General features: G+C 40.4%; 2 protein-coding genes across 4 annotated transcripts; one reads left to right on the forward strand and one right to left on the reverse strand.

The window, feature by feature from the left end:
* The first annotated feature begins 2,097 nt into the window (after window positions 1–2,097).
* On the forward strand, window positions 2,098–5,318 carry dhrs7b (dehydrogenase/reductase (SDR family) member 7B). The gene is made up of 7 exons (XM_038282273.1): window positions 2,098–2,182; window positions 3,073–3,256; window positions 3,328–3,446; window positions 3,523–3,733; window positions 4,136–4,228; window positions 4,312–4,464; window positions 4,636–5,318. The coding sequence occupies exons 2-7, from the start codon at window positions 3,103–3,105 to the stop codon at window positions 4,839–4,841; spliced, it is 936 nt and encodes a 311-aa protein (XP_038138201.1). The 5' UTR covers window positions 2,098–2,182; window positions 3,073–3,102; the 3' UTR covers window positions 4,842–5,318.
* Window positions 5,319–6,364: 1,046 nt separating this feature from the next.
* cramp1 (cramped chromatin regulator homolog 1) lies at window positions 6,365–25,530 on the reverse strand. 3 transcript variants are annotated; one of them, XM_038282268.1, is made up of 20 exons: window positions 25,398–25,530; window positions 23,257–23,633; window positions 20,851–21,047; window positions 20,616–20,769; window positions 20,088–20,171; window positions 18,775–18,823; window positions 18,608–18,693; window positions 18,147–18,270; window positions 16,842–16,923; window positions 15,891–16,751; window positions 15,389–15,566; window positions 15,108–15,274; window positions 14,939–15,013; window positions 14,765–14,846; window positions 14,476–14,589; window positions 14,188–14,342; window positions 13,762–13,948; window positions 8,933–9,103; window positions 8,576–8,721; window positions 6,365–8,139 (listed from the first exon to the last, which is right to left on the reverse strand). In XM_038282268.1, the coding sequence occupies exons 2-20, from the start codon at window positions 23,630–23,632 to the stop codon at window positions 8,026–8,028; spliced, it is 3,402 nt and encodes a 1,133-aa protein (XP_038138196.1). In that variant the 5' UTR covers window position 23,633; window positions 25,398–25,530; the 3' UTR covers window positions 6,365–8,025. The 3 variants fall into 3 exon arrangements, with proteins under 3 accessions (XP_038138196.1, XP_038138193.1, XP_038138195.1); XM_038282265.1 differs by lacking the exon at window positions 25,398–25,530 and adding an exon at window positions 24,019–24,187; XM_038282267.1 differs by lacking the exon at window positions 25,398–25,530 and adding an exon at window positions 24,019–24,186 and having other exon boundaries at window positions 8,933–9,100.
* Between the last annotated feature and the right edge of the window lie 1,516 nt (window positions 25,531–27,046).

The raw sequence follows: 27,046 nt of genomic DNA on the forward strand, positions 1-27,046 counted from the left end.
TAGTGGCTAGGGCATACAGCTTGGAATCATTAAGTTGTGAGTTCAGAACCCACTCCCACAGACTGCCGCTCTGACCCTTTACCCCTGATTGCTCCCGGGCACCCCAATATGGCAGCCCATTGCTCCCCAAGGAGATGGGTTAAATTCAGAGGTCAATTTCTCCAGTATAACACTCTTAATCCCAAGTGGGTTCATGAGTCACTGGTGCTGGATCCGATCTCCAGCTGTCAGTGGGCGAGAGGCGGGGTACACCCTGGACAGGTCGCCAGTCTGTTGCAGGGCAACGCAGAAACAAACTCACTCACAATCTAACACCTAAGGAGAATTTAGAGAAGCCAATTAACCTAACAGTCATGTTTTTGGACTGTGGGAGGAAGCCGGAGTACCCAGAGAGAACCCACGCAAGCTCAGGGAGAACATGCAAACTCCATTCAGAAAGACCGTGGGCCATGATCGAACCCAGAACCTTTTTGCTGCAAGGCCGTAGTGCTGCCCACTGCACTGCTGAGCAGCCTCAATGTGAGATCAAAAAAGTTTTATTATTATTAAAGATGCTATATGTTGGTGAGAATGTGTATAACGATATTTGACAGACTTTGTAACTGATAGTCAGTTTCATCTTTTACTAAGAATCAGGAGCAAATCAAAAGGAAAAAATTTGTCAAAATTGGTGTAAAATTACAATTTAGTTTTGATCACTTATAAATTGCATGCATTTGGCTTAGTTGCATTCTTAGGTATAGTTTTCTAATAAAAAAAAGGTGAAAGTCAAGGCTAGCAAGATTTGCAAACTAGTTTTTCCATTTTTTTATACCTGACATGTTCGGGCCTGAGGACTCAGCCTTGCTACACATCACCTGATGGATGTTAAAAAGGGAGGAAGATGCAGAGTGGTTACATTTCCTCCTAAGTTTAGATTAAATTATAATCCTGTTATACACTCTAATTATAGTAGCACTGCCCCCATGTTGTTCCTCTTTTGACTTCACGAGGAATGATCGATTCTGGGAAACAATGTTTGCAAAGCAGGGCCAGAATGAGGGGTTAATTATTTCTTGGACTTCTAACTGCCAAACTAGTTCCTGGAAAGAGACTGGTTGATTTGATATTGTAGGTAAACGAAGCATCCCAACCGTGCAGGATTGGGAGGAACAAATAATGCTATGCTTGTGACTGCCTTCAAATCTAAATTATTTAATGATTACTATAATAGTTTTTTGACAACAGCTAATTTGCCCTTATTTGAGAAGGCGTTCTCTGTGTTTGTTAAATGGCCAGTTTCACCAAAGGTTAAAGAGACTCACTTTAAAATCTCGCACAATATTTACCCAGTGGAAGAATTTTTGCACAAAAGATTTCAATTTGATTTAACATGCTGTGCCTTTTGTGAATGTCCGGATGAATCCCTTAATCATCTTTTTTTTTTTCATGTTCCTTTTATTTTAAACTATGGAGACACATCAAAAATTAGTTGTCCCTTAAAATTAAGGACATCCAAGAAATAACAATCACCCACGTGTTGTTTAAAGTTTATGACCTTGATAGTAAAATTTCAGATATGGTTCATATTGTTTCCTTGCTTGTCAAATATCATATACATTGATCTAAATGGAGAGGTTCTACTCCTTGTTTTGAATTTTTTTCCTAACCAATTTAAATGGTATTACACCTCATTAAAACATTTGAAGTCTGCTTCTGCCAAAAAAAAGTAATTGCCAGTATTTCTACTTTTCTTTTGTTTTAAATCTTGCTCTATATTTATTCATTCTTATTGTTTATGTATATGTTCTTGTTTTTAGCCCCATGTTCTGTTTATTTTTTTTTTCCTCTACCCATGTTGTAATGTTTGTACCTCTTTGTACACTATTGGTTTCTTTTATAAATAAAGTAAAAAAAAAAAAAAAGGTTTGGGAGGAGCAGAGTTGTAAGAAATTTTCTTAGGATGATAAATAAAATAAAAATTAAATAATAATGTCTTAATATTATGCTTTTAAATTTTAAAGCACCAGAAAACCCAGCTTGTTGGAAAAAAGGTCGCTTGTTTGGTGAAACTACGCTTCCCATAATCCTGTGCGGAAGCTGTGCGCAACACGCGAAGCTCGTGTAGAAACATTCTTCTCAAACAGGAAGTGCTTCGTTTCAGTGAAACCCATGTTTCTCTGCACTGTTCGAAATTATTCAGGTGAGTCAATGGTGGAATTATATATATTATAGTGTTCAGGGGTTGTTTGCATTATAAACGTTAGCTAGCTTGTTGATTTATTAGGTAAATAACGCACCGGAGAAATATCTGTGTAAAATGATTTAGCCCAAAGTCTTAAGATGATCAGAGCTCTTGTTTACATTTTACTGTTTGACAGTTTGCATCAAGCTGCTATGAAGAGTCATCAAAGTGGAAATAAATGAAAAGTTAAATGAAAGTGGTGATGAGCAAAGGGCAGCTGACATGATTACATTGTATAAGTAGTGAAGAATGTTTTTGTTTATTTAAATAGTGCTGCTATCATTCCTTTGTCATGAACCATGCTTGCTGTTATGCATCAAAAAGGCATCAGAGACCGACAGGATGTTGCTGTGAATATCAGTCATTAAGAAGGAAAGAGAATGTTTTAATGCTCAGAAAAGACCAGCTGGAGGGGCAGAGAATTCAGCTACTGAATTGGGTTACCACCACTTGCTTCTGAATGGCAATAAGCAGGAATGTTTATTTCTTCATAAAGTGGATATTTTCTTAGATATATTGACATTCTCCAGGATTTACCCAGATGGAACTGCAAAGGAATTGGATAAGTTAGTTTTTTGGAGACTTATGCTACAGACGCTCAGGGTACGCGCCACCACGACACATTCTGAGTGGCTTTGACTTGAGGCATTGAGACCTTTATGACCTTGAATAATTCTTTATAAACGTTTTGCACTGTATGAATAGTTCTTGTTACTAAAGAAAATCTTTTTCCTGTGTAGCTTATTGACTAATTCATGTAAATGTCTGCTTTAACATGTTGTGTCCCTCAATGCCCTGATGGTTACTGTTGGAAAAAACCTACAAATGATGCTGGTTTGTGACTGCAGATATTTTGTGAGGAGCAGAAAGAGTCCGCCATGGAGCGCATCATGGGTGGAGGAATGCTTCCCTTGGTTTTAACGAGTGTGGGCGTCTTACTGCTTTACCGCATACTAGTCCGACTCAGACGGGGGGCTTCAGTTCATGGTGCAGTGGTGGTCATCACAGGAGCCAGTTCTGGGCTTGGAAAAGGTTGGTCCGTCACTATTAGTTTCCATTGAAATGATAAGTACAGTCTCCTACCAATTGATTTTTTTATGTAGAGTGTGCACGAGTCTTCCACGCTGCAGGAGCTCGGCTTGTGTTATGTGGAAGAGATGCAGCTCGCCTGCAGGAGGTGGTACAGGAGCTCAGTGTAAGCCCAGCAGATGGTCAGAGCCAGGTGCGTTACTTTCAGGGTTTTTCTAGAAGGGAATAACTTGATTGGATTTATTGTCTTCATTTTCTGTACCCAACAGACCTTTGCTCCCCGAACTGTTGTTTTCAACCTGGCCAAAGCGGACTGCGTGGAAAAAGCTGCACAAGAGATCCTAAAATGTTATGGACATGTTGATGTCCTCATCAATAACGCAGGAATCAGTTATCGTGGCAACATTCTGGACACCAACATGTCTGTTCAAAGAGATGTGATGGAGACCAATTACTTTGGCCCCATCGCTCTCACTCAAGGTTGGTAAGGAGTTCATGTCCCTGTCATTGTTATGTTTATTGGTCGGCAACAGATCATAGAGGAATATGGATGTTATTCACATTTAGATAAATCATAACCGCAATTTGATCATTTATTTAGTTGTTTTGACCTGAACCATGCCATTGGTTCTGTCTTTAGGATTAGTGTTGTGGTCCTGCTGGAAGCCTAAAGAATTTCTTTTTTAAGGAATTCCCTGCTGCATTCAGCTCCTCTCATCAGCCCCTCCCACCTCTTTTTTGCCAATTAAATTGCTTTTATTGACTCAATTTGATGCCCTTTTTTCAATCAACTTCAGATTAAAAAATGTCCCTTTTTTTGTACGTTTTTAGTCCATCATATGATTTAAATTTCATTAAATGTGATTGTTGCTTCCTTCTCAGCTCTCCTGCCCTCAATGGTTCAGAGACGCAGCGGTCACATTGTTGTCATCAGCAGCGTCCAGGGAAAGATAGCCATTCCTTACAGATCTGCTTGTAAGTTGCCTGTTTTAAATTCTCCTTCAGAACTTTTTTAAGTAAAGCATCACTAATTTTCTTTTTTTTTTTTTTATGACCAGATGCAGCATCTAAACATGCCACTCAGGCCTATTTTGACTGCCTGCGGGCAGAAATCGAGCACCTTGGGATCCCGGTGACGGTAATCAGCCCTGGGTACATCCGGACCAACCTGTCACTCAATGCTGTCACTGGAGATGGCTCCAAATATGGAGGTGAGGCATAAAAAGAGCAAACTGTACCTTATTAGAGGGAGGAATATATTCAACATGAAAAAACTTCTTGTGATGAGGCTTTCAAATGGTTTAATAGGAACTTCAAAGCCAGTCTTTTGACTGTTTCCTGTTTTAGTTGCACTAAAACTCCCTATTTATGTGTCTTGGCAGTTCTGGATAAAACCACAGCGTCAGGTTGGGACCCCAGGGATGTTGCCGGCGCGGTTCTGAAGGCCATCCGTCAGAAAAGCAGAGACGTAGTCCTGGCCGGACCTGTGCCCACCGTGGCCATCTACCTCCGCACACTGTGGCCCGCTCTCTTCTTTAAACTCATGGCGTCTCGGGCTCGCAAAGAACAGAGACGTAAAGAAGAGTGAAACCGCAGCAGCAGAACGGAGACTGTGTTGGAGTAAGTCAGACCCGACCAGGACACTGGATGGATTTGAAATGTGGACACACTGAGCTCTGTGGTAACGCTGGACCCAGTTCTGGGAGAAAGCAGCATGTTATTAAATAATGTGTGACTCCTGTTAAAATGTTCTGGGTCTGACTAGTTGAGCAAGTCTGTTGTTTAGTTTTGTGAAAAATATTAATTTTAAGAGCAAGGTCCTACTTGGTGTTTTTGCAACAGTCGCTCCATATTCCACACCTTTCATATTCACGGTATCACTACTCCCCCCTCATCCGGCGGATTGCTGTTGACTGACCAAGTTGTATTGCTTAAGAAACAGCAAGGAGATATTAAAAACTTTGTGTTTTCAAACTAGAAAGCATTTTCAATGGAGTCATTTTGACTGCCTTTCTAAAATGATATAAAATGTTTATTCTACCAAATAAAATACAGATACTAATAATTGATCTATCTAAACAATGTGATTGTTTTTTTATTTTTTCTATATTAAGTTTAAACTCTTAATATAGTTTTTTTTTTGTGTTTCTGGTCTCCCTCACAGCTTTACATTGGATTAAGGCCTGCCATCTCTAACCAATGAAATCTTGTGGCAAAGCTTTTTATATTCGGGCTCTAAATCCTGATGTATTTTTTTGGTTTGTTTGTTGTTTTTTTTAAATAAATTTTCATGCTAAATATGCGTCCAGGCCTTGAGTTTTTTATTTTTTTACTGCACTAGTGGCTCATTTTTATGGACAGTAGGCTGACAGGAAAGGTGGAATAAGAGAGGGGGGGAGACATGCGGTAAAGGACCACAGGTTGGAATCGAACCCGGGTCACCCAAGTCGAGGACTAAGGTCTCCATACATGGGTCATGCGCGATAAGCACTGCTCCCAGGCCTTTTGAGTGCAGTCAGGCTGCAGCCTATAAATCTCCAGACATAATTTAACTTGCCAGCAACTAGCCTCTTATGCAATTTGGAGGTGTGTGCTTGAGCCCTTTGTACACAGAATCTCATATGGATCTCCATATCTAAAACCTGTCAGTTACTGTAGATCAGGGGTGCTCAAGTCCAGTCCTGAAGAGCTACCATCCTGTAACTTTTAGATGCTTCTCTTCTCTAGCACACCTGAATCTAAAACCTCAATCCCCTCATTTTAGCTCAGCAGAGGCGTGGTAACGAGCCACAAATTTGATTCAGGTGTGTTAAAAATGGTTTCATCAAAAAGTTGCAGGATAGTAGCTCTCGAGGACTGGACTTGAACACCCCTGCTATAGATGTTTGCTTCAGTTGAAAAGACACGATGTACTGGTTTAGTTATGCTGCTACCTTTATCCTAATGCATGATTTATGCCTGCTCAGAACAGTCAGGGAACACCCTGTGATGCATATTGACAAGTGCAAAGACCAGCTACATTCTGGGCCATTTTTAATGTCTTGGTGTAGTCTTCTGATTGAAACCATCCCATATCATCAAAATGACACACAATAACGGCAAGAAAAGACAAGACGTTGCATCTATCTTTATACATGTAATAAAACCAGCTCTTACAAAACTTAAAACAGGTTTATCCTTTTAAGATGCCACCTTAATATTAAGTTAAACAGAAAAAAAAAACACTTTAAGAAATGTTAATAAATAGTCCAAATATCAATTTTACATTATGTTACACAAGCGTAGAGAATTTTGGAATTGACATTTGTACAAATCCTTCAACAGAAAAAACGACAAAAACCTTTCAGAATAAAATATAAAACCTGCCTCTTATTCCTTATATAGACTCTAGTGTCACAAAATGAAGCTGCTAAGATATCTCACACGTCAGAGCTTTTACATTTTGTGACTTCAAAGCTACTGATGAGCTAATAGAAAAGCAAAGCATTCTGAATTACTTTTTGTGGAATGATAGTAAAAAGCCGTCCTGTAGTTTACACTCTTAATGTAGGATGATGCTGTGGACAAGACTACGGCATGTATGAACCCTGATTGCACCCAGTCTGGGCTAACAGCAGGATGCATGTTGCAAAAACTGTATGTGGAAACTGCACAGATAGAGGAAGCTGTTATTTTAACCAGAGTGACATAATGCTAAGGGACGAAGACGTTCAGGAGCCAATCATATTAATGTTAGCAATAGTGTTTTTAATAACAGTCAGAGGGGGGTTGATCTTAAGGGAGTTGTTAAGCTAAAAAGCTAGTATGGCTTTAGTGTTTGATCCAGTTACATTCTTCTGACTGCACGCCTTTACACTTTACGCGTAAACTAACTGCAGAAAACAATCTGAAATAATAGGGAAAATAACAACTAAAGTAATCATAGCCAAAAGAGGAGCGTGTTGGAGTTAAGATAAGTATTAGATGATTAAAAAGTATTCCAGAGCTGGAAAAAAAAACACACGAAAAACAAGCGTTTGGTTAAGAAAGAAGCCAAAATTGACTTTTCGGCCAACTTCCAAAATAAAACTGCCTTTTTAAATGATCCTATTGAAATGAATGTTTTTTTTTGTGTGTAATTTCAAGCCAGTAGCTACAAAAATATCACTTCAGTAGAGTTAATTGTTAAGCTGCCATTTGGTGAGTGGCTGTAAGAAAACAAAGGGAGTTCAAAGGGAGCACTGTTGAATCTCACCCAAAAATACTGGGACCGATATGAGATGAATAACGCCTGAAATGTGGGCACAATGAGAAGATGCTGTCGCTGGTTTTTACATTACAACTTCATTATAGCGAGTACCTCATCTTAATTAGCCAGTTACTCGCTGCCATTTGTTAAAAAACATAAATTAACCACTTTTAAGGTCAGGTTTTGCACATTTTGCTGGATTTCCACATTTTACGGGTCTGATATAAGAGTAGAAACAAAACAACACAGACATACAGGAAAGGATGAGACATGACTGGTGAAAACCTTTTGTTCAGATATGGCATAGTATTTATCATGTACATGAGGTGGTGTTTTGTAAACACGTTAATTCCTCTAAAGTGTTGATTTTAAAGGGTGTTTTTTTTCTTTTTATCTTAAATAAGAGTTCAGGGGAAACCAAAGCTCAGGTTTCACCGTTATTATTGCACTTATACTCCAGGGCAGGGATGGCTTTGATGGTGAGACCAAGCTTTCATCCAAAGAGGAGGCAAAGTGATTTGTGTCCTCCAGATGGCTCTGTTCCTCACGGAGGAGGGATGGAGGGCTCGGTGACGGCCAGCTCCTGAGCCAGGTCATTGAAGCGAGCGATATAGTCCACGCTGCTCTCACTCATCATGCAGACAAGCTGAGAGTCCATCTGCAAACCAAACCATTACAGGATCAAAACATTTTACTAAGAAGCGTAGAGGAGGCATTTTAGTTATTTAAAAAAGCTCTTCCGTTCTTAATAAAGATCACACTAATCAAACTATTTAATATTCTAGAGTTAGATGCAAATACAGCCTTAGATCTTTGGGGTTACCTCTGCAGCAACTTTGTTCGACTTACATTTAAGTCCAAACTTTGCATAAACATCTCCTATTAGATAGAGTCTGCCTAGCAACATTCAAGTCTAAAACTATCACTTAGCGTTTAACACTAAACAGTGATGAGTCACTCCTGTCCTGCTGGATGCCACCATCTTTTCTCACACTGAGATGTGAGATGATAGCTTGGAGAGAGGAACTGAGGATGTATGAATAAGGAAACGAGATGAGGAACATTGCTTTTCTCAAATTAAGGTGCAGATTTACCTCCGCCACATCAGGAAGGCCACGGGATTGGAAGGAGTCATGGGAATTGCAGTCCAGGAGACTAGGGCCGAGCAGGGCTGTGCCGCTCGAGGGGCCGGAGGGGGTGAGGGCGGTACGCCTGCTCTTATCAGGGGAAACCATACTAGCTGAAAGGGTAAAAAAAAAAAGCAGAGGAATCAATGAACAGTCAGGAAAGCAAATAAGAGGATTTGCATTCAAAGGTTTGTTTTTCTAATACAGCTTGTCAGGTTTGATTCTCTCTTATGCAAAAAGCTCAAGCTTTTCTGAAAATAATTCAATTAGATTAACTCTAAATTATGACCAGATGAGGAAAAAGTTGAGTAAAAACAGACGTACAAAGGAGGCATCCCAGCGTGGAGTCAGAGGAGTCGCTGGGGTACCACTGAGGGTCATGGCTGGGAGACGGGATCCATCCTCTGGACGGGCTGACGGAGGGAGACGAGGCCAACAGCTTGGAGGGGTCTGCATTACCCAGCTTGGCTGGAGAGAGGGTGGCCTCCTCACCTGCTGGAAAACACATCAACAGATTAGAGGCTCACGGTTTTTCTCATTACATGAACACCAAGACTAATAAAAGAAAAGAATAAATAAATTGCATGGGAAGATTTTTTTAAATTTCCATCTATTTATTCCGTAATTCATTTTACAGTAAATTTAATCTGGTATTTTTGCTTTTGCTGTGATTCCTTGTAAGTGATTTAAAGACAAAAAAAAAAAAATCTGTAATCAGCACCGTGATTATTACCCCATTTACACTACCCTTTGAAAACCGATCCATGCCGAGACCAGTCCGAGCTCGGATCAGTTAACCAGGCCGAGCTCAGTTCTGACGACCGTTTACACATCACGCTATCTCGGTTCCTCGACTCGTCGCCTCCGAGTAACGATCTGCGGTAACACTGCCAGTACTGAAGGAGAAAATCAAGCAGTTGGTGGTGGTAATGCGCCAAAAGTTGTTTGCCAACCGCCATAAAACACAAGAAGAAGAAGACGAAGAAGGAGGGAATCAAGCAAATCAAAGGCTCTGTTCGAAAACCTAGGACGCATCCTTAGAAGACCGGATTCGAAGGCCGATTACGTCATAGTGCGGCGCCGAGGTCTGGTCGGATTCCAAGAGTCCTCGTTATGCGGCCTTAAAATGCGTCCTTCTTTTTGCCCGATTTGAAGGATGGGTCTGATGTATCCTCTGTATTCTTGGATATCCCAGGATTCATTGCGAAACTATGGGGCCAAAATGGTAGCTTTAATATTTGCAAATGTGTGTGGAGAGTTGTGTGTCTGTATCTCGATTTGTGTGTGTGCAGTGGGATTTGAAAATGTGTAAATAAATCTGTAAATGTGTGAGGAGATTTGTGTGTCTGTACAACAATCTGCAAATGTGTAAAACTAGTTGTGTGTAATCCGTTTTGCAAATGTGTAAAAAATCCACAAATCTGTATTCAGATCTGCAAATGTGTACTGAGATTTGCAAATGTGTAAAAAATCCACAAATCTGTATTCAGATCTGCAAATGTGTACTGAGATTTGCAAATGTGTAAAAAATCCACAAATCTGTATTCAGATCTGCAAATGTGTACTGAGATTTGCAAATGTGTAAAAAATCCACAAATCTGTATTCAGATCTGCAAATGTGTACTGAGACTTGCAAATGTGTAGATCAATCTGTAAGCACACACAGAGACACTTGTGTCTGAAGTATTTTCGCTTCAAGACCCAGAAATACAGAAAAAATCATTGGTTACAAGTCAAGCGGTTTTTAGGTTGGCTCTCTTTACACACGTGATTTTTGCTACTCTTCTGCCGCGTGAGATGCACAAATGCGTAGAAGGATTTGTATGTGTATTTTCGCGATTTGTAACCCCTTGCGCAGGCTCGCAGGCTCACATGCTGCCCTGACCGCAGGCTCACAGGCTCACAGACAGCCTCTACCTTTTTTTTTCCTCCGCTGTGGGAGTTGACGTGACAAGGATGATATATTGATACCATTCAGTAAGGAAAAAATTTAATCTATTATTAAACAAAAGGTTACGGAAAGATGGCAGAAGCTGTGGGAAGAGCATAGAACTGGAAGTTGGCTTTATAGTATTCAAAGGAAAATTGGTGAAATGAGGAGAACGGAAAGGAATAAAAAAGAGGTTATATCTAGATTAAGTTTCGGAAACACGGGGTTAAATGGAAACTTATTTAGAATGGGAACAGGAGGTTGTGGTTTTTGTTATCAAGGGGAGACGGTGGAGCATGTTTTGTTGTTTTGTTATAAATATTCTATGGAGAGAAGGGTTACAAGAAAATAAATTACAGTTAAATATACAAGATATTTTGGGGAAAAAAAATCTACTTATGATTATTGAAAAAACGAAATTGGTAGAAAGGATATAAGTTTATTTATGTAAATATTGTTAATATTTATTTTTATTTTTCAGTGGGAAAATACATAGCATCCCGATCCACACTCCACTGAAGTAGATGGTGGTAATGCACATCATAAAGTTGCTTGCCAACCGCCATAAAACAGAAGCAGAAGAAGAAGAAACAGTTTTACTAATGCAAACTATAGAAAAAATGAAAGAAATATACTTACAGAAAGCTGACGGGATTCCATTGCTCTCAACTTAGCAGGTACAACCCCTAGGACCCCAGTAACGTCACGTACTGTACAATACCGCCAACTGGTGGTATGTGGCTGTATGTGAAGCAAGTTGTGCTGAACTTTCGCAGCAGAGAGAGGCTGTCTGTGAGCCTGCGAGCCTGCGGTCAGGGCAGCATGTGAGCCTGCGAGCCTGCGAAAGGGGTTACAAATCGCGAAAAATACACATACAAATCCTTCTACGCATTTGTGCATCTCACGCGGCAGAAGAGTAGCAAAAATCACGTGTGTAAAGAGAGCCAACCGAAAAACCGCTTGACTTGTAACCAATGATTTGTCTGTATTTCTGGGTCTTGAAGCGAAAATACTTCAGACACAAGTGTCTCTGTGTGCTTACAGATTGATCTACACATTTGCAAGTCTCAGTACACATTTGCAGATCTGAATACAGATTTGTGGATTTTTTACACATTTGCAAATCTCAGTACACATTTGCAGATCTGAATACAGATTTGTGGATTTTTTACACATTTGCAAATCTCAGTACACATTTGCAGATCTGAATACAGATTTGTGGATTTTTTACACATTTGCAAAACGGATTACACACAAGTAGTTTTACACATTTGCAGATTGTTGTACAGACACACAAATCTCCTCACACATTTACAGATTTATTTACACATTTTCAAATCCCACTGCACACACACAAATTGAGATACAGACACACAACTCTCCACACACATTTGCAAATATTAAAGCTACCATTTTGGCCCCATACGAGACCAAGCAAGCTGCGATCAGAGGAAATGTTACTTGGCGCCGAAGAGTGGTGAAAATTGGAAGTTCAGTTTAATATAATACAAGTCATTTAATAGTTCCGTCTGAGATTAATGAAAAATAGTTGCTTTAATGGTTATTGAGTCAGATATGTGGCGGTAGTGTTTGGTTTATCTAAAGGTTTTAATCTGTTACTGTGTAAATGGGTTTGGCTGGAATTAAAGGACAGATTCTAATAGATCTGCAGGGTGGGGACTATAAATCTGATAGGATTTTTATCTTTTTATTGATGTTTTACACAATATGCTTAACTACGTATTTTTTGTTGTTGAATTTTAGAGATTTTGCAGATTTATTTTTTATAAATACATTGTTTAGATTTACTTATATCTTTCTACCCCTTTTATAGAATAGAATAGAAAATACCTTTATTGTCCCACAATGGGCAAATTTACAGCAGCAGAAATATTATTGAAAATGGTCACACAAATGTGGACCTTAGAAAAATGTATGAGAATAACATAATAGGGAAGAGTTAAAATATAAACAATACAATACTGTAAAGTGTTTTAACAATATAAAACTGGGAAATAAATAACCAATATGCAGCTATGGACATTTTTACAGTGATGGATATTTGAAAGTAGCAGCAACATCAGAGATGTGCAGAATGACAGCAGCATGTTATTTAACTGACTAAGGTTTCTATCATTACATTTGATTTTATTTGTTCCTGCTCCCGGCTGTTGGAACATTTATTCCATTCTGGATTCTTGTGAGTGTAGTCTTTGTTCACTTCATAATAAAAAAGAAATAAATAAACAGTTTTGAAAACTTCTGTATTCATTCTTTTCCTGCTTTGTGTGTCAATGTTTACGGTTGCTAAGCAACAGAGCATACGGCGGTAAAACCCGCCGAAGGGTAGACCTGGTCAAATTCACAGCCTAAACTCTTCCGGTCTCCTTATTTTCAAGGACTTCGAAGGGTCCAGTCTAGGTAGACCGCGTCCTTGGAGGACACGTCCTAGGTTTTCGAATAGAGCCCAAATGTTGCATGGAGAAGATTTCCTTTCTTGTTTATAGTTGTTCTTCTTCTTCTGCTTTGTGTTGGTTGGCAAGCAACTTCCAGAGGGGCATTACCGCCAACTACTGGAATGGAGTGTGAATCGGGATGTGCAGCCAGACGGAAATGACTCGTTCTGCTCAAGCGCTCTTGTTATCAGAGAACCGAGCCAGGGAAAAACCGAGCCGAGCCCACCTCTGGAACTGGTCTGCATTTAGCTCGGTTCGGTTGTGTCTAGCTCGGTTCAATTCAATTTGCTTTCCATTTACACACGATAAGTTATCTCAGTTACTGAGCTCGGACCGGTCTCGGCACGGTTTTTCAAGGGTAGTGTAAATGGGGTATATGTGATTTATGAATCATTCTAGTAAAAATGGCTTAAAAACTTAAGAGATGATTTGGTTCAAAACAGAAAGGTTGGCGAAGAACCAACATCCATCTGGATTTTCTCGTTAAAAACTTGGCCAAATGATGAGAATTGTTAACCTTTATTAAACTAAATCATCAAAAGTATCAAAAAAAAAGTATCAAATAGATTACGATCGTCAGGAATGATTTCCAGAGAACTCTTAACGTGTGATACAGCCCACATATGAACAGAGGAATGTTGGATCTCTCAGGTCTCCAAACAGTTTTGACAGTGAAGGAGTTATTAACCAAAACCACTTCAGGTGTTGCAGGTACATCTCTCTGCTTGGAGGCAAAGTATGAAGGAGTTTAGGGCGCCAAGACGTACCGTAGTTTGTCGAGTTAATGGCTAGTTCGATTATGGAGTCGCTAATGTGTGTCTGAGGTTCTCCAGGGGTGAGGGCCTCCTCGGGGGGGCCTGGCAGAGAGATGTCCAGGAGTGAGACGACGCTGGGTGGAGAGAGGAGGGAGTCCCCACCGCCTGTGGCTCCAGGAGATGGAGGAGGTAGACCGTTCTGTTGAAAATATGATACAGTTATTCATCTAAAAGAGGGCATCATTTAGAGCTAGTTTTTGGATAACAATCATTTAAAAATCTAAGAAAAATGAGTAGAGTGACTCAAAAGATCAACATTTATTTTGAAGTATACATTAAAAAACCTGTTCTCCTTGGAGGGTGCGATCACATCTTTTGCATCATGTCTTAATGAGCTCAGCTGGGAGGTGTTATTGTATGAACAGTAGGTGTACAAACCTCAGGGACATTCTGCTGCAGGAGCTGGGAGTCTGCGGCAGCATCAACAGTGGGTGTTGTTGGGAGAACAGCGGCGTTAACAGCAGGGGAATCCAACTCCCCACAGGGGCTGCCAGGGATGATGCCGGCAGTCTTTGCTGCCAGGTCGATGGCGCCTGAGAGAGAATCCAAGAGTCAGATACAAAAAGAATCACATTGGGACATCAGGAAGACCTAAACTGAAATCGGTGAGCTGTGTAATAAAACCTTAGAATAAAAAAAGAAGGATAACAATAAAAAAGTTCGTACTGGACAACTGGCTGGGCACTGTGGAGCCGCCGGACGCAGGAGGCGAAGTTTTGGTCACTGGAGGGCGAGAGGACGGAGCCAGGCGAGTGTTGATTGGCCGGAAGGATCCAGTTCCTGGTGGAGGAAACAGGAAGTGAGAGAGCAAGCACTTTGTTGGCGATGACAAAGAGAAAATCAAGTCCCTTATTTAACTGTGACATACAAATAGGCAGTTTAAAGGATCAACTACTGAGAAATGGAAACAATTAAAGACAGAGATCCCTATCAGAACAAATGATCTCCAAAGTACCTGTAGCAGAGGAGTTGGAGAGGATGGAGAAGGAGCAGACATGTTGAGGAGTGTCCCCCGTTGTCCTGGGGAGAAGCGTTCGCTGCCAATGATAACAAGAAAGCACATTGAATAAAGACAGAAAATGTATTTCCAATGATCTGTCCAGGGCAGATAAGGTCTTCCCGCTGATACCTGAACTACTAGAGGTTTCCGAAACTGCCTGTTCCGAGGTTTTCTCTGTCTGGAAAGGAAAAGATCTGACTGCATCTGAGGGGGAGAGCAAACAGGTGAACATCTGAGCATAGAGTTAGTTTGGATGGTATGTAACTGGGTGTGGAAGCCATGCTTTGCTGGGACTTACGCTGATGGAGTCCAGCTGCTGCCTGAAGGCCAGCTGAGCCTCCTTGTTGGGAGAGAACATTCTGTTGTGTCGCGAGCTGTTGGGAGGGAGCGTGGTGGGAACGGCGAACACGGTGCCTTCCGAGTCGCCAGCTGACCCCAGCAGAGACCGAGGCAGGTTACGCCCACCTGGGGAAAGGAAGCAAGAGCAGGATGCCTGAAGGGGTCTCCAATAAATCTAACTTTCATGTTTACTCCATCCTAACACATTTGTCAGATCAGTGCCTTTAAAGTCAGAAATACCAGAGGCAGCTGCGTTTGGCGGGAGGGTCCTGGCCCCACGGACAGAGGCCTGGGTCCGGCCGAAGCTGGGGCTGCGAACACCTGAGATTGGGCTCTTTCCTGGAGGCGTTAGAACCTGGTTCTGCTCCTCCTGGCTGGTCTTCAGAGGCGACGTGGCTGTGGAGCACACCTCTGAAACCTGCAGATAAAAAGGTAAACCACTGAGGGTCAGTAAACAGCATCCAGCTCCGCCAACTTTGCAAGTCCAGGTTTCGACAAGAGTGATGCAGATTGAACCAGGCTACAATGAATCATGACTAATCTAAACCCGTGGAGGATTACTGCAGAGGAGAGCACCAAAGGCAACACTGACAGCCTTTGTCTTCACCCTCTGGCTCATTTGGGCTTCTCTAATCTAAAGCCTCCCCCCCTAAAAATCTGATTATCTGTCATTCTGCAGACAAACAGGAACATCTATGTATAAAGTTACAAATAGACATAGGAGGTAGGTTTATATTCATACCAGAGGTTTAGGATTGATCTCAGTGGAAACCAGCTTTAGTAAGCAGCGTAACACCCTGTTCGTCCTGTGGGGCTTAGGTGGCTCTGAGGTCGCTCCGTTCTCCTGGTTGCTGGAAGCAGCGGCGGCCGGCTGCCACTCGTACTCCAGCTGCAGCTTGCCTGGCTTCCCAAACATCAGGTAGAGCTCAGCCAGGGTAACATTTTCTGCATCGCGGGCGCTCCACCCCTCCTCCCTGATCTGTTCTACTGTCCGTTCTTTTGCTGGCGGTGCAGAGCCCTGTGACACATTCTCCTCTGAGACAGTCACTGCAGCTTTGGCTGCATTTGGATCTGAGGAGATCCCTGTGCTCTGCTCCTCTTTGCACTGATCTGATAGGAACTCCTCGCTGCCATTGTCCTCCACTGCACTACATATCCTCCCAGTCTCTGTAGATACTGTCCCGTTTCCCTCTTCTGTAAGAGTCACAGTCTGCTGAGAGGAAAGGGAGCACGGTGGAGGTTTCTTCTCCTCCAGCTTTCCAGAACCGTCTGGTGATGGGTCAGGGTTAGCCGCCGCAGACGTGCTGGCAGCAGCAGAGCCTCCTCGTCCAGATTTGCTGCCCCCTCGAAGAGGCGCCGCACTTTGGATGCCCAGGATCTGGACCGCCGGCAGCTCTTTGACACTGGGTCGGCTCTTGCCGCTTTCTAACCAGTGGACGGTGCACGAGGCCTTGGAGTGAACTACCCGAGCCACACCAGGCAGTGTAGTCAGGGCGCTGTTCTCTGCTGGGAAGAGCGTGAGCTCCTGCTGCTGGGCTTTGCTGGGAGAGTCTGGACTGGACTGGCTGCCTTCTAGAGCCTCCCGCTCCATGAGACTCTTCAGCTGGAGCGTCAACGTTAAGCACAACACACGGTAGGAGAAGGCAAGTCTTCTAAAAACAACCTGCAAACCTTGACATGTTTTTTAGGATACAATTCGCTGGTCTTGGTAAGCCCACTTCTGTTTCAGGTACTCGATGAGGCAGGAGACTTTCCTGTGGAGCTCCACCACCATCCTGTCGGAAAAGAGAAAAACAACAAGAAGATTTGGTTAAAAAAAAAAGAAAAAGGTCTGTCTTTTAAAAAAAAAGTCAAGATTAAGTTATAAGATATTTAAAAACAAGAACCAGCAACAAATAAATACATATTCAGCAATTCCTCCCTTAATCCCATAATTTTAGCAGCTACAAAGAAGCTTTTGGTTTAATTCAAGGGGGATACTTAACTGCTCCTGTAAAAACTGGAGAAGCTCATTTATATTTGCAGGGTTCCCAGATTGCCTGCATCCTAGATTTTTAGTGTAGTTGATAGATTTACAACAGGAATGGAGTCCAAAAGGTTTAGCCTACTTTCATCATTCCCAAACAATGATTTGATTCTGGATTTAGGATCATTGCCTGGTTGAAGCACTGATCTCAAACTGACCCGAGGATAAAAGGATGCGCATGGTTAACCAACACAACAGCAACCACCATGGCTCAACCCAGACTGGAAGATGCTGCAACAACAGCCAGAGAAGAAAGCTATTTTTTTTCCAACTGAGCCTTTATTGTGATTACTTGTGCCCATTTAAAAACAGGCCTATAGATGTAGCAGTATGGCAACAATTAAAAATACTGAAGAGGAGACCGCCCCACTTGTCCATAAAACAGAATAATGATGAGGACTACTAATGACCTCCATCCTTTCTGCTAAAAAGAGAGGCTAAAATATTCAGCCAAAATACAATTCAGTGTGGATGCAAGAAAATTCACTTGTTTTATCCATTCCTGATTATAAAATAAACAAGGTCCGTTATTTTATTTCTTAATGAATCCACTGAGAAATAAAAAATTTATATAATAAATTGTTATACAAGTAAAAAATGAACAGGGCCTCATGCCCATAGTTGGTGTATATAAGGCTCTAAATGGGAGTATAAAGCTCCAAAGCATGCCAGCACTGCAGACAGGGACCTGCTCAAATACTAGATGAAAATAGTCAGAAAACAGGAAATCAAACCGCTTCCTTTCCAAAAATTAAAAGGTCATGAATCACTGATCTTTGCTGCAGGAAAATTTAAACATGAGCACTTACTGAATCACATCTATTTATAAAAAAAAAAAAAAAAAAAAAAGGAATTAAAGTTAAGGAGCAGCAGGGAAACCTTACACCAGATTAACAGGCTTGTTTGAATAAACAGGACAGAAACTTTACATGCAACACTTTAGACTGACTGGTTTATTTTGACATCCCCTACCTGAGGCGGGGATTGTGGGCTAAGCTCTGAACACGGGCCCAGGAGTGGTTACTGCGAGGCTGGAGCTCCACCGCCACCTTAAGAGGAAGGCGCACTGGCTTCTGGTCTTCTTCATCACTCACCCCTGCAGAAAAAAGGACAAATCACCAGAGATGAACACAACCTCTTCCATAAACTCTCTCATTGTTACCCTTAAGTGGAAGTTTTGTTTTCCCCCCCATTTTTCAAACAATTAAACACATTAAATGTTACAAAAGATGGGGATGGATTCATTTTGGAAGCAATAATTTCCATCTCTGCTCATCCCCATTTTCTATTCAGTTACCATGGAAATGAAATCAGCATGCTTCCTGACCAAAACCCCGCCCCCACCTTAATATTTGTTTCTCATATTCACATCGATTGTCTTTCAATTATTCTGCATAAGCGGAATGTGCTTTTTGGTTGCGTGCAAAGCTCACCATCTGGATCGCAGAGTTTCTTCAGTGCTCGGCACATGGGGGCTTTGATCCGTAGGTTTCTCCCCTTGGAGCGCACAGTGGTGGCCCTACGCAGATATCGGTAATTCTTTAGTTTATTTAACTCATCTTGAATGTCCTCATCACACAAACCGAAGACGAAGGCTTACCCCTGCTGGATGAGTTCATTCAGCTTTGCGACGTTCTTCTCATCCATCACTGTCAAAGACAAAACAGAAAGCCAGAGAGCTAATGACGTCTTTGTCCCTCAGGTGTTACAGGTTTAATCATATCCCCTAAGTCCCTGCCAAAAAAATCAATACACAGCCCTCTGACAATGTGTAACGGGCCCATAAGGTTTTCTACCATTTTATCATGTTTTAATAAACTTTATTTCATTTGATTACTTTGTGATAGACCAACACCTTTACAGGCAAAAGGTGGTTCTCCTAACTAAGAGCAATTGGTTGTTTTACAACGAACAATGGGATGGCATTCAACACTTTGAAGAGCAAGCTGTGTGCATCTGGAAGAGAGAATTAATAAAAAACATCTATTACAAAATTTTTCATGTCAAATTAGATTCAGGTCTGGACTTGAACTAGGCCACTCTTACACAAACACGCGGGAAAAAAATGGTTGGTAAGCCTTGTTTAATTAAAAAGAAAAACCTAGTGGTGACGTGTTAATAAATAAAATAATTTTATGAAAATAAACAAATGAAAGTCAGACGTTGCTTGATTTAAAAAAAAAACAACTACAACGAATGCCAGGTTTAATTCAGGACTAGAAAAGACTGTAAATAATGTGACCAAAGGAACATTTTAAATCAAGGTGTGTCCACTAATTAGCATCAGAGGTGTCTTAAATCTTGTAATCAGTCATTGGGTCCATATATAGAGCTACAGGTAGTCGCTGTTCTGCTTGTTGACATGGTGTATACCACACCCAACATGAACCAGAGGTTAAGAAGGAAAGAGTTGTCTCAAGAGATGAGAAGGAACATTATAGACAAGCAGGTTAAAATTAAAAGCTAACAGGAGGAAAACTGAAGACAGATCAAAGTGACTGATGATAAATGATGCCTATGAAGGTTTTTTGCAGACTGTCCCAAAGGAACTACCCCATATAAAGCTCCATCATTCTCCCTATTTTCTCTAATCAGCTTCTCTGCACCTACTAAAGAAAAGCATTCCCACAGCTTGATGGTGCCACAAACAGAGAGTGTGTTCTGGAAGATGTACAGGTGTCTGGACCAATTTAGGTCGACCTTGTTGCACGTTTGATGCGTTTCCTGTTATTCTTTCATGGGGTTCACGGATTATAACAAACTTTTCTGATTCTACTGTGTCCTTTTCCTTTCACCTCACACTCAGATGCTACTTTGTGATGGTCTAATCACATAAAATCAACTGCAGGTTTCTGTTGCTAACCCAAGAAATGTGGTACAGCTGAAGGCTTGCAAATACAAACTTCCACTTACATCCTCCAACTTTTTTGCGCAGCTCGGCATAGCAGATAAGACCGTACAGCTCTTGTGAAGATTTTTTCAAAACACGGGAGTAAACTGTAAAGAAAAGAGGGACAGAAGTCACATGTCTGGAGCAAAAAGAACTGTGTATGCTAGGTAAAGATAACAACCATAGCTAAGGAGGCTACAAGTGACGAGGCCTCAGCCTTATCTAGTGAACATTTCTATCTCATGTTTAGAGTCTCTCCAAAGAGAATAAATGTCATACAGAACCTGTTTAGTAGATTCATGTTTAATGTTTGTATTGTAAAAATACCCTAAATAAATACACACATCTTATTCATAAACATGTTGGACCTTAACTCAAATCAATACTCCAGCTGAATCATCACAATTTAACTTAAAGTTACAGACATCTCCAGCCGGATGGGTTCAACGTACAGAAAAGCTTAGATAAGCTGTTAGATGTCCTTCAGATTCGACAGACTTCCCTTTGCTTTGGATTTTATTTGTGGTTGTAATTTAGAGAGGGAAGCTCACCATTGGCAAAGTCGATGTGTTTGGAGATCTTGTGCCAGGTGCGGTAGTAAAAATGGCGGACCTGCTCTTTGTTCTTCACCATGTTGGCTGGCTTTCCTCTCTTTTTGTACTTCATTGCGATATTATTCTGGATGGCCTCAAAGTCCTTCCCATGCTGATGATTGGAGCAGCAAAGATTAGTGTGGAACTGAATCACGCAAGGAATTCGCAAATATACTTTGGTGTCGGTCTTCACCTCATAAAGCCCCTCAAAGAAGCTGTTTTTATCCTCAGCGCTCCACGACTCCCACTGCCGACGCGCTCGCTTCTGGTTTCCACCTGGCTCCTCTTTCTCAGCAGATCCCTGGCCCTTTGGGTTCTTGGAAACTCCTGCTGCTGAGCTGGCCACAGACTGTCCCACAGCCCCATGGGAGGATGAACCGTTTTCTGCCCCTGTGATGCACAGAAGAGAGAAAAAGAGAGAAAAAAAAAAACATTAAAAATATCCCCCCTTGACAGCGTTAAACACAACTAAAGCAATCAAATAAGTGATTGGGAAGATGTTAACATAAATGCCTCCAGAGCCGCAGATTACAGTGTTCGACCTGAAGAGCTTCACATCTCTGTGGTAAAGTAATAGTGAGCAGGGCAGGAAAAGCAATCAATCCCTTCAAACAGGCCTGTGGTGAGCTGGTCCAAAACAAACTGCGTGGTGGAATCCACTGGCCAAATCCACCAGACACGACGCCAGGTGTCATTAAAACCACCATCTCAGATCACATGGCAGAAATAGGATGCTAAATAAACTAGACTTCACATAGAAATTTGGTTTGTTTACTATAGCGAATACATTTGTGGGAATCAGGCGGAGGCTTAAAATAGAGCCCTACAAAAAATCATGTGTGTGAATTTATAAATAAATTAGTAGTTATTTTGGTCTAAATGTCAAATAAATTTGTCTCATTAGTAGAGAAAAACGCATCAATTAAACTTGTTAAAGCAAAGCCATTCCTGCCACTTCTAAACATCTCATTCTGTTTCATCAAGAAGCTTTCAGAGCTGCTTTTCAAAAGAAAATATGACATAAGAGCCAAAACAAACCTGTCTAACTTCAAGCACTACCTTTCTGTGGTTATTTTGAATTGGTAAAAAAAAAACCAACTTGACAATGATTCCTTATTGGCATACATTAATATAGAGAAGGCTAATTTTATTTAGTACAAGAAAGGAGGCAGGGAAAATGGGGATCATTACTCTGATACAAACAGAAATCCTTAAATTTCAAAAAGTATTTGAAAACAAGTTGGCTTTAAAAAAGAAATCAATAGCTTATTTCCCCAGTCAGCTGTTTAACATTGCAGCAGCAATATTTAGAGGGCGATTATAGTTATGGCACCGTGTATTAAACCTGTACTTGCCAAGAATAAATGCGTCCCAGTAGATCTCCTTTCATTCTACTTATCAGTTCATCAAATGCTCGGAATTTAGGAATAATAGTTGGAATATTTTGATGACAAAAAGCATCAAGGGTAGTGCAGGAAAAGTGGATTTATTTAGTTTACTCCCTCATGGAAATATTCTGCAATGATACAACGATGAACTTTTGTCTGAATATTGTGCAGTCCCAGCATTACTGCATCAATACACCTGATTTTACTACTATTACTGGCAGCAGTGAGGGTCGGACCGACTAAATCATTCACTAAGCCATAACACAGTAATAAACCGAAAACACAGTTTATTGCCGCCACCTTTTGTGGACATGTGTGAAAGTAAAATACAACAACAACTGGAAATGACAACTCTAACACATGGTCCGCTGTGATTGGCTAAATCGATGGATCAAAACCTAGATATTAAGTGTCTGAGGAAGTGTGATTTTTACAATTTTTTATATAAAAAAATAAAATAATAAATCAAACTACTGACTTAAATACCATACTGCTACAATGCTTAATTAGATAAACAAATTCACCTCAAATTAACCCCATCAGGAAACCAGACAGCAACGGCTAATGCAGATGAGCTGAAGGCCACAACCTGAGCTGAGCCACAAGCTGATGACTTTGATGAGTTGATGCAGTATTTCATGCAAAAGAAGCAGTAGATGTGGAGTACGTGGACATACTGGCTTGAATTTCTTTATAAGAAGTCCTAATTATCTGCCTAATAGTAAGCATTATTAGCCTAAACTATAATAAGTCAAATACCTTAACTTTACACTCTAGTAATCTATACTATCTATACATTATTTCATCCTAGATAAAAGAGGAATTATTGATATAAATAAACGTTTATATATATTGTATATTCCTGTAACTACTCTCATGTCCAAAGTGGATTTGTAACATGTTTCTGCAGATCAGTCCTTATGACACTGTGCTCCATTTCTGAGAAAGTGTGACTGAAAATAGACCCAGATAAAAATATAAGTTGTGACCACTCCTCCTTTGAACAGAATGATGTTGCAGCTTAAAGGATGGAGCTGTCATAAGTTCAACCTGAGTTAAACACTGCAAGTGCCTCCGGATTAAAAAGCAACAAAACACTCACAGTTTTGACCTTAGGGATAAACTACAAGCGGAGCTTTGAAGGTTAGAGAGCAGACCACCTACTGATCCAACCCATGCCCACTTTCCTTTGAGCTGATCAGCCACTGTACCTTTCGATTTTGCCCCGCCGTGCCCATTGATGGTGGATCCGATTGAATCCTTCCGTATCCGTTTGCTGGGAGGTCGGACACTCGATCGCAGAAAATGATGCTGGTCGTGACACGGAGGGGCGGGTTCCGCGGAGCTCTGGGGCTGCTGGTTCGAACCCGCTCCGGTCCGGTTCGGTGGGGACCCGGGTAGGACCGTGGTCGGACCGGAGCTGGGACCCGTGGTTGATGGATTAAGAATTTCCACTCGCTCCTCTCCCTTTGTACTGCGCTCGTCGCTCGCCTGCTCTCCGCTCTCCTCCTCGTCGCAACCTTCGGGCTTTCTGGACGGATTCCGCTTCCCATCGACACCGATCGCCTCCCTGGAGCCAAGTGTCATGCTGCCAAGAACACATTCAGGGGGAAATTGTCAAATCAGGAGTAAAGCCTTGTGCGAAATTAACTTCTAAAGACGACGGTCACTGTCTCTCAACATGGCCGCCGCTGTTTGTTTCAAATCCCCTCTTCAGTCCCGTCAAAACAAGACAAAATTTATAAAATATACAACCCAAAATACGTTAAAATGAGCACATGAAACCATTCGACGAAAAGTGGAGGTGGTTTACCAAGAACCGCTAGTCTTAAACGTGCAATAACATCGTAATAAATGAAACTAAATTCAAATGCGAGCGCTTTTCAGTTTAGCGCCCTGCAGGAACGACGACAAGAGATCTCCTCGCTGCGCTCGACCTCTAAATAAAGTATTTATTTCAACCAGATTTTTACCCATTATCAAGCTCTTCGGAGGTGGAACACGTCTTCTTTCTCTTCACCATGAGTCCTCCCTCTTTGCTTGGCAATTAGCGATCAAATTGAGCATAATAAAGCCGAAAGCGATCCCTCTGCTGTCTACCCTCTCTCCTTGCTCCTGCTTCGACTGAGCTGAACTCTGCGCAGTTCAACTGTTTTCTATCAGCAACATTTACTCACTGAGTTTAACAGAAATTAAGCAAATTCAAATATAAGAACAACTTGCGGATTTTCAATATGCACCACCGACAATAGATGAACAATTTAGCAAAGCTCCAGTCATTGGAGCCCATTTAAAATACGGTGATTGTTACAGTCATGGTTGCAAATAAGACTTGAGAATACGTCACGATCACAATTAATCATCTCAGCATTTTAATCTATCTAATGCACAGTTTTTAACATAATGCTAAAATGAAATGGTTAGTATTTTTTTATCGACATATAATTGACAATCCTCTTAAATTTACCTCGAGCAGAGTTAGTGTGCACAAATAGAATTGAAGAGCAGAGATCTAACAATTACAATGTAATGATCTGTCATTTTATCAAATCTGATCTAATCATAGGCAATAACAGGGCAATCATAACCAAATAAAACAGCACATATGGCCTTTAAATAAATATGAAATACAAGAAAATGAATAAAAATACTGAAAAATGTCTAATATGAAAATAAAGAGGGGAAATTTATTTATTATAACGTGAAAGAAAATATGTTAAAACCTTAATGTCTCTCTCTGGCTGATCAGACATAATCCACAACTCTGTGTGTCTGGGGAGGGGTGATAAGATTTTTTAAAATGATTTAATATGAACTTGGATTTTAAAGTTCCCATGCATTGCTATGATCACAAATAATAATGATCATTAAAAAAACAAACAAACAAGAAACACTGTGTGTCAATAGTTTAATGATCAACATCTCCAAAAGCTTCTTTTATGCAGTGGCATTTCAGCAAAACTCTGACAACACATTAATCAACTAATTAAAATCACTTTTCATTACAGGTTTTTGATTTAGGAGCTTTGATGTTCCCATATTCTCCCAAACGACCTGACATAAAATTTAAATCTGAACAGAGCAATGGAAGTTTGGTTAAGTCAACTTTAGAGCTTTTTAGAGCCTGTGCTCTAAAAATGTGAAATATTAAACTTTGTGGGGGAAAAATGAAAAGACGATGGAGAAGGCGCTAGCTAGCATAGCTGCTAATGCTGTTTTGTTAGCCAACTTTACCGCTAAGTCGTTGAAACACACTAAAACGTTGCTTAACTTAGTCATTGATAGGTACAGTTTAGCCTAGACTCCAACTCTGTTAGGTTTATAATGACAAACAAGTGGGTTTAAAAATTACCTGAAGTTGAAGCTTCCCAATTTTTTGTCCTAACCGAGAAGGAGGCTAGCATTGCTAACCGTCTTCAACCTGGTACCGATGACAGCTCCCGGGGAGCAGCGTAGTCCCGCCTACTACATCTCAAAACAAAGGCTCTGATTGGCCTACAATTTGCGAGGGCGGCAGTTTGAAACATGACTGACAGAAACGTTCCCCAATCGTTGCTTACGGAAGATCTACAAAGAACCAATTGTATTTTCCTTCCTGTCATGCCCCATCATATAAAAAAAAAAAAAAAAAAAAAAGAAGCCTTTTCCCTTTTTGTTTTAGTCGTTATCGTAACATTAAACTATTATTTTTGAGAATAGGTTCCATCCAGAAAATTATTGAGGTTTGACAAACAAAACATTTAATGAACGAATTCTAGAGTATGCGTTTGGATTTGGCGTAGGGGTAAAAAAAATAAAGAAAACAAAACAAACAAAAACAAAAAAAACGTAAAAGTTTCCGCCATATTGTGAGTGTCATTTTTCAGGAAACACAATCACTGAGGGCCAGTTCTGCGTTCTAAAGAATTTAATGTGAGATTTATTTTATTAGTAAGTAACTGGCCAAATGATACATAACATTTTAATATATAATCTTAAAAAAATATAGGGGATATTATCTTATTAAAACTTCAAATTTGTTTATTTTCAGAGACATAGATGCACAGAGATATCCAATAAACCTTTTATTAAAGCCCCGTCATGACTCTAGAACCTCCTGAGAGGAAAGTCTGACAACTAGAGGTTCAGGGAGGCACGGCTCTGAATGGATTTCAGGGTAACACGTCATTCAAACATGCTGACTTTTTTGAGCAGCATTTTGTAAAAAAAAAAAAAAAAAAGAAAGAAAGAAAAAAAGAAAACTAAAGTCGAAATTTAATCCGAAAAAACAAATTTTTTTTCTTATATATTTTATATATATATATATTTATGTCTTGTGAAAAACAAATTAAAATACAAAGGGGCCGTTGCTGTTTTTTTTTGTTTTGTTTTTTTTTTTCTGCTGCAGGGGGCACTGGTGCACTTCAAAAAGTAGGTGGTAGAATATAGAAGGAACAGTATTTAAATGTATTAAAACATCGTTAGAAATTGGTAATTAAATCTTCCAAAATACTTTTAATAATGTGCAGGAAGAGCTTAAAAGTTAAGACAGCCCACAAACCTGAATCAGAGAAATAGGCCAAAATTTTATCATAGGAAAAGCTTGTTAATGGAAACATTTAACACAAGTTTAAAGGGAATGGGAAAGAAGAACCTTACCTAGTAAATTTTATTATGAAAGCCTAAAATTTGTACTGAAATAAGCATGTGATTAAATGTGAAAGGCTTTAGTTCTCATTTTTAACACAAACTTCTTGCATTAATGCTTAGCTAAGGCGAAATTGCCACTCACAATATGGCAGGCACGTTTACAAATATATAAGAATACTACTTAAAATTCATCTAAAGTAGTTTAAGTGTCTATATTACAAGTATAATAATGAGATTTTAGTAAATATTTTAATGCTGATCAACGTTTCTATAGGTCCTGTCTATCATCTAGTTTACATTTTCCAGTGGTTATAGAATCGAGCGCACCTCGTCGTTGGCCACTGGAGGCTGACCAATAACAGTTCGCTACGT

The sequence above is a fragment of the Cyprinodon tularosa genome, unplaced genomic scaffold (genome assembly GCF_016077235.1).
Source record: "Cyprinodon tularosa strain WSP-4 unplaced genomic scaffold, ASM1607723v1 ctg181, whole genome shotgun sequence".
Taxonomy (NCBI): Eukaryota; Metazoa; Chordata; class Actinopteri; order Cyprinodontiformes; family Cyprinodontidae; genus Cyprinodon; species Cyprinodon tularosa.

Bases quoted from the DNA above. Each gene is read 5' to 3' on its own strand.
- dhrs7b (XM_038282273.1), top strand. From the start codon at position 3,103: ATGGAGCGCATCATGGGTGGAGGAATGCTTCCCTTGGTTTTAACGAGT. The intron at 3,734-4,135 runs GTTGGTAAGGAG...CTTCCTTCTCAG, and splicing joins CCCCATCGCTCTCACTCAAG to CTCTCCTGCCCTCAATGGTT. The intron at 4,465-4,635 runs GTGAGGCATAAA...GTGTCTTGGCAG, and splicing joins AGATGGCTCCAAATATGGAG to TTCTGGATAAAACCACAGCG.
- cramp1 (XM_038282265.1), bottom strand. From the start codon at position 24,068: ATGGTGAAGAGAAAGAAGACGTGTTCCACCTCCGAAGAGCTTGATAAT. The intron at 20,770-20,850 runs GTGAAGACCGAC...TCCAATCATCAG, and splicing joins TCTTTGAGGGGCTTTATGAG to CATGGGAAGGACTTTGAGGC. The intron at 16,752-16,841 runs GTATCCTAAAAA...TTGACGCTCCAG, and splicing joins CTTACCAAGACCAGCGAATT to CTGAAGAGTCTCATGGAGCG.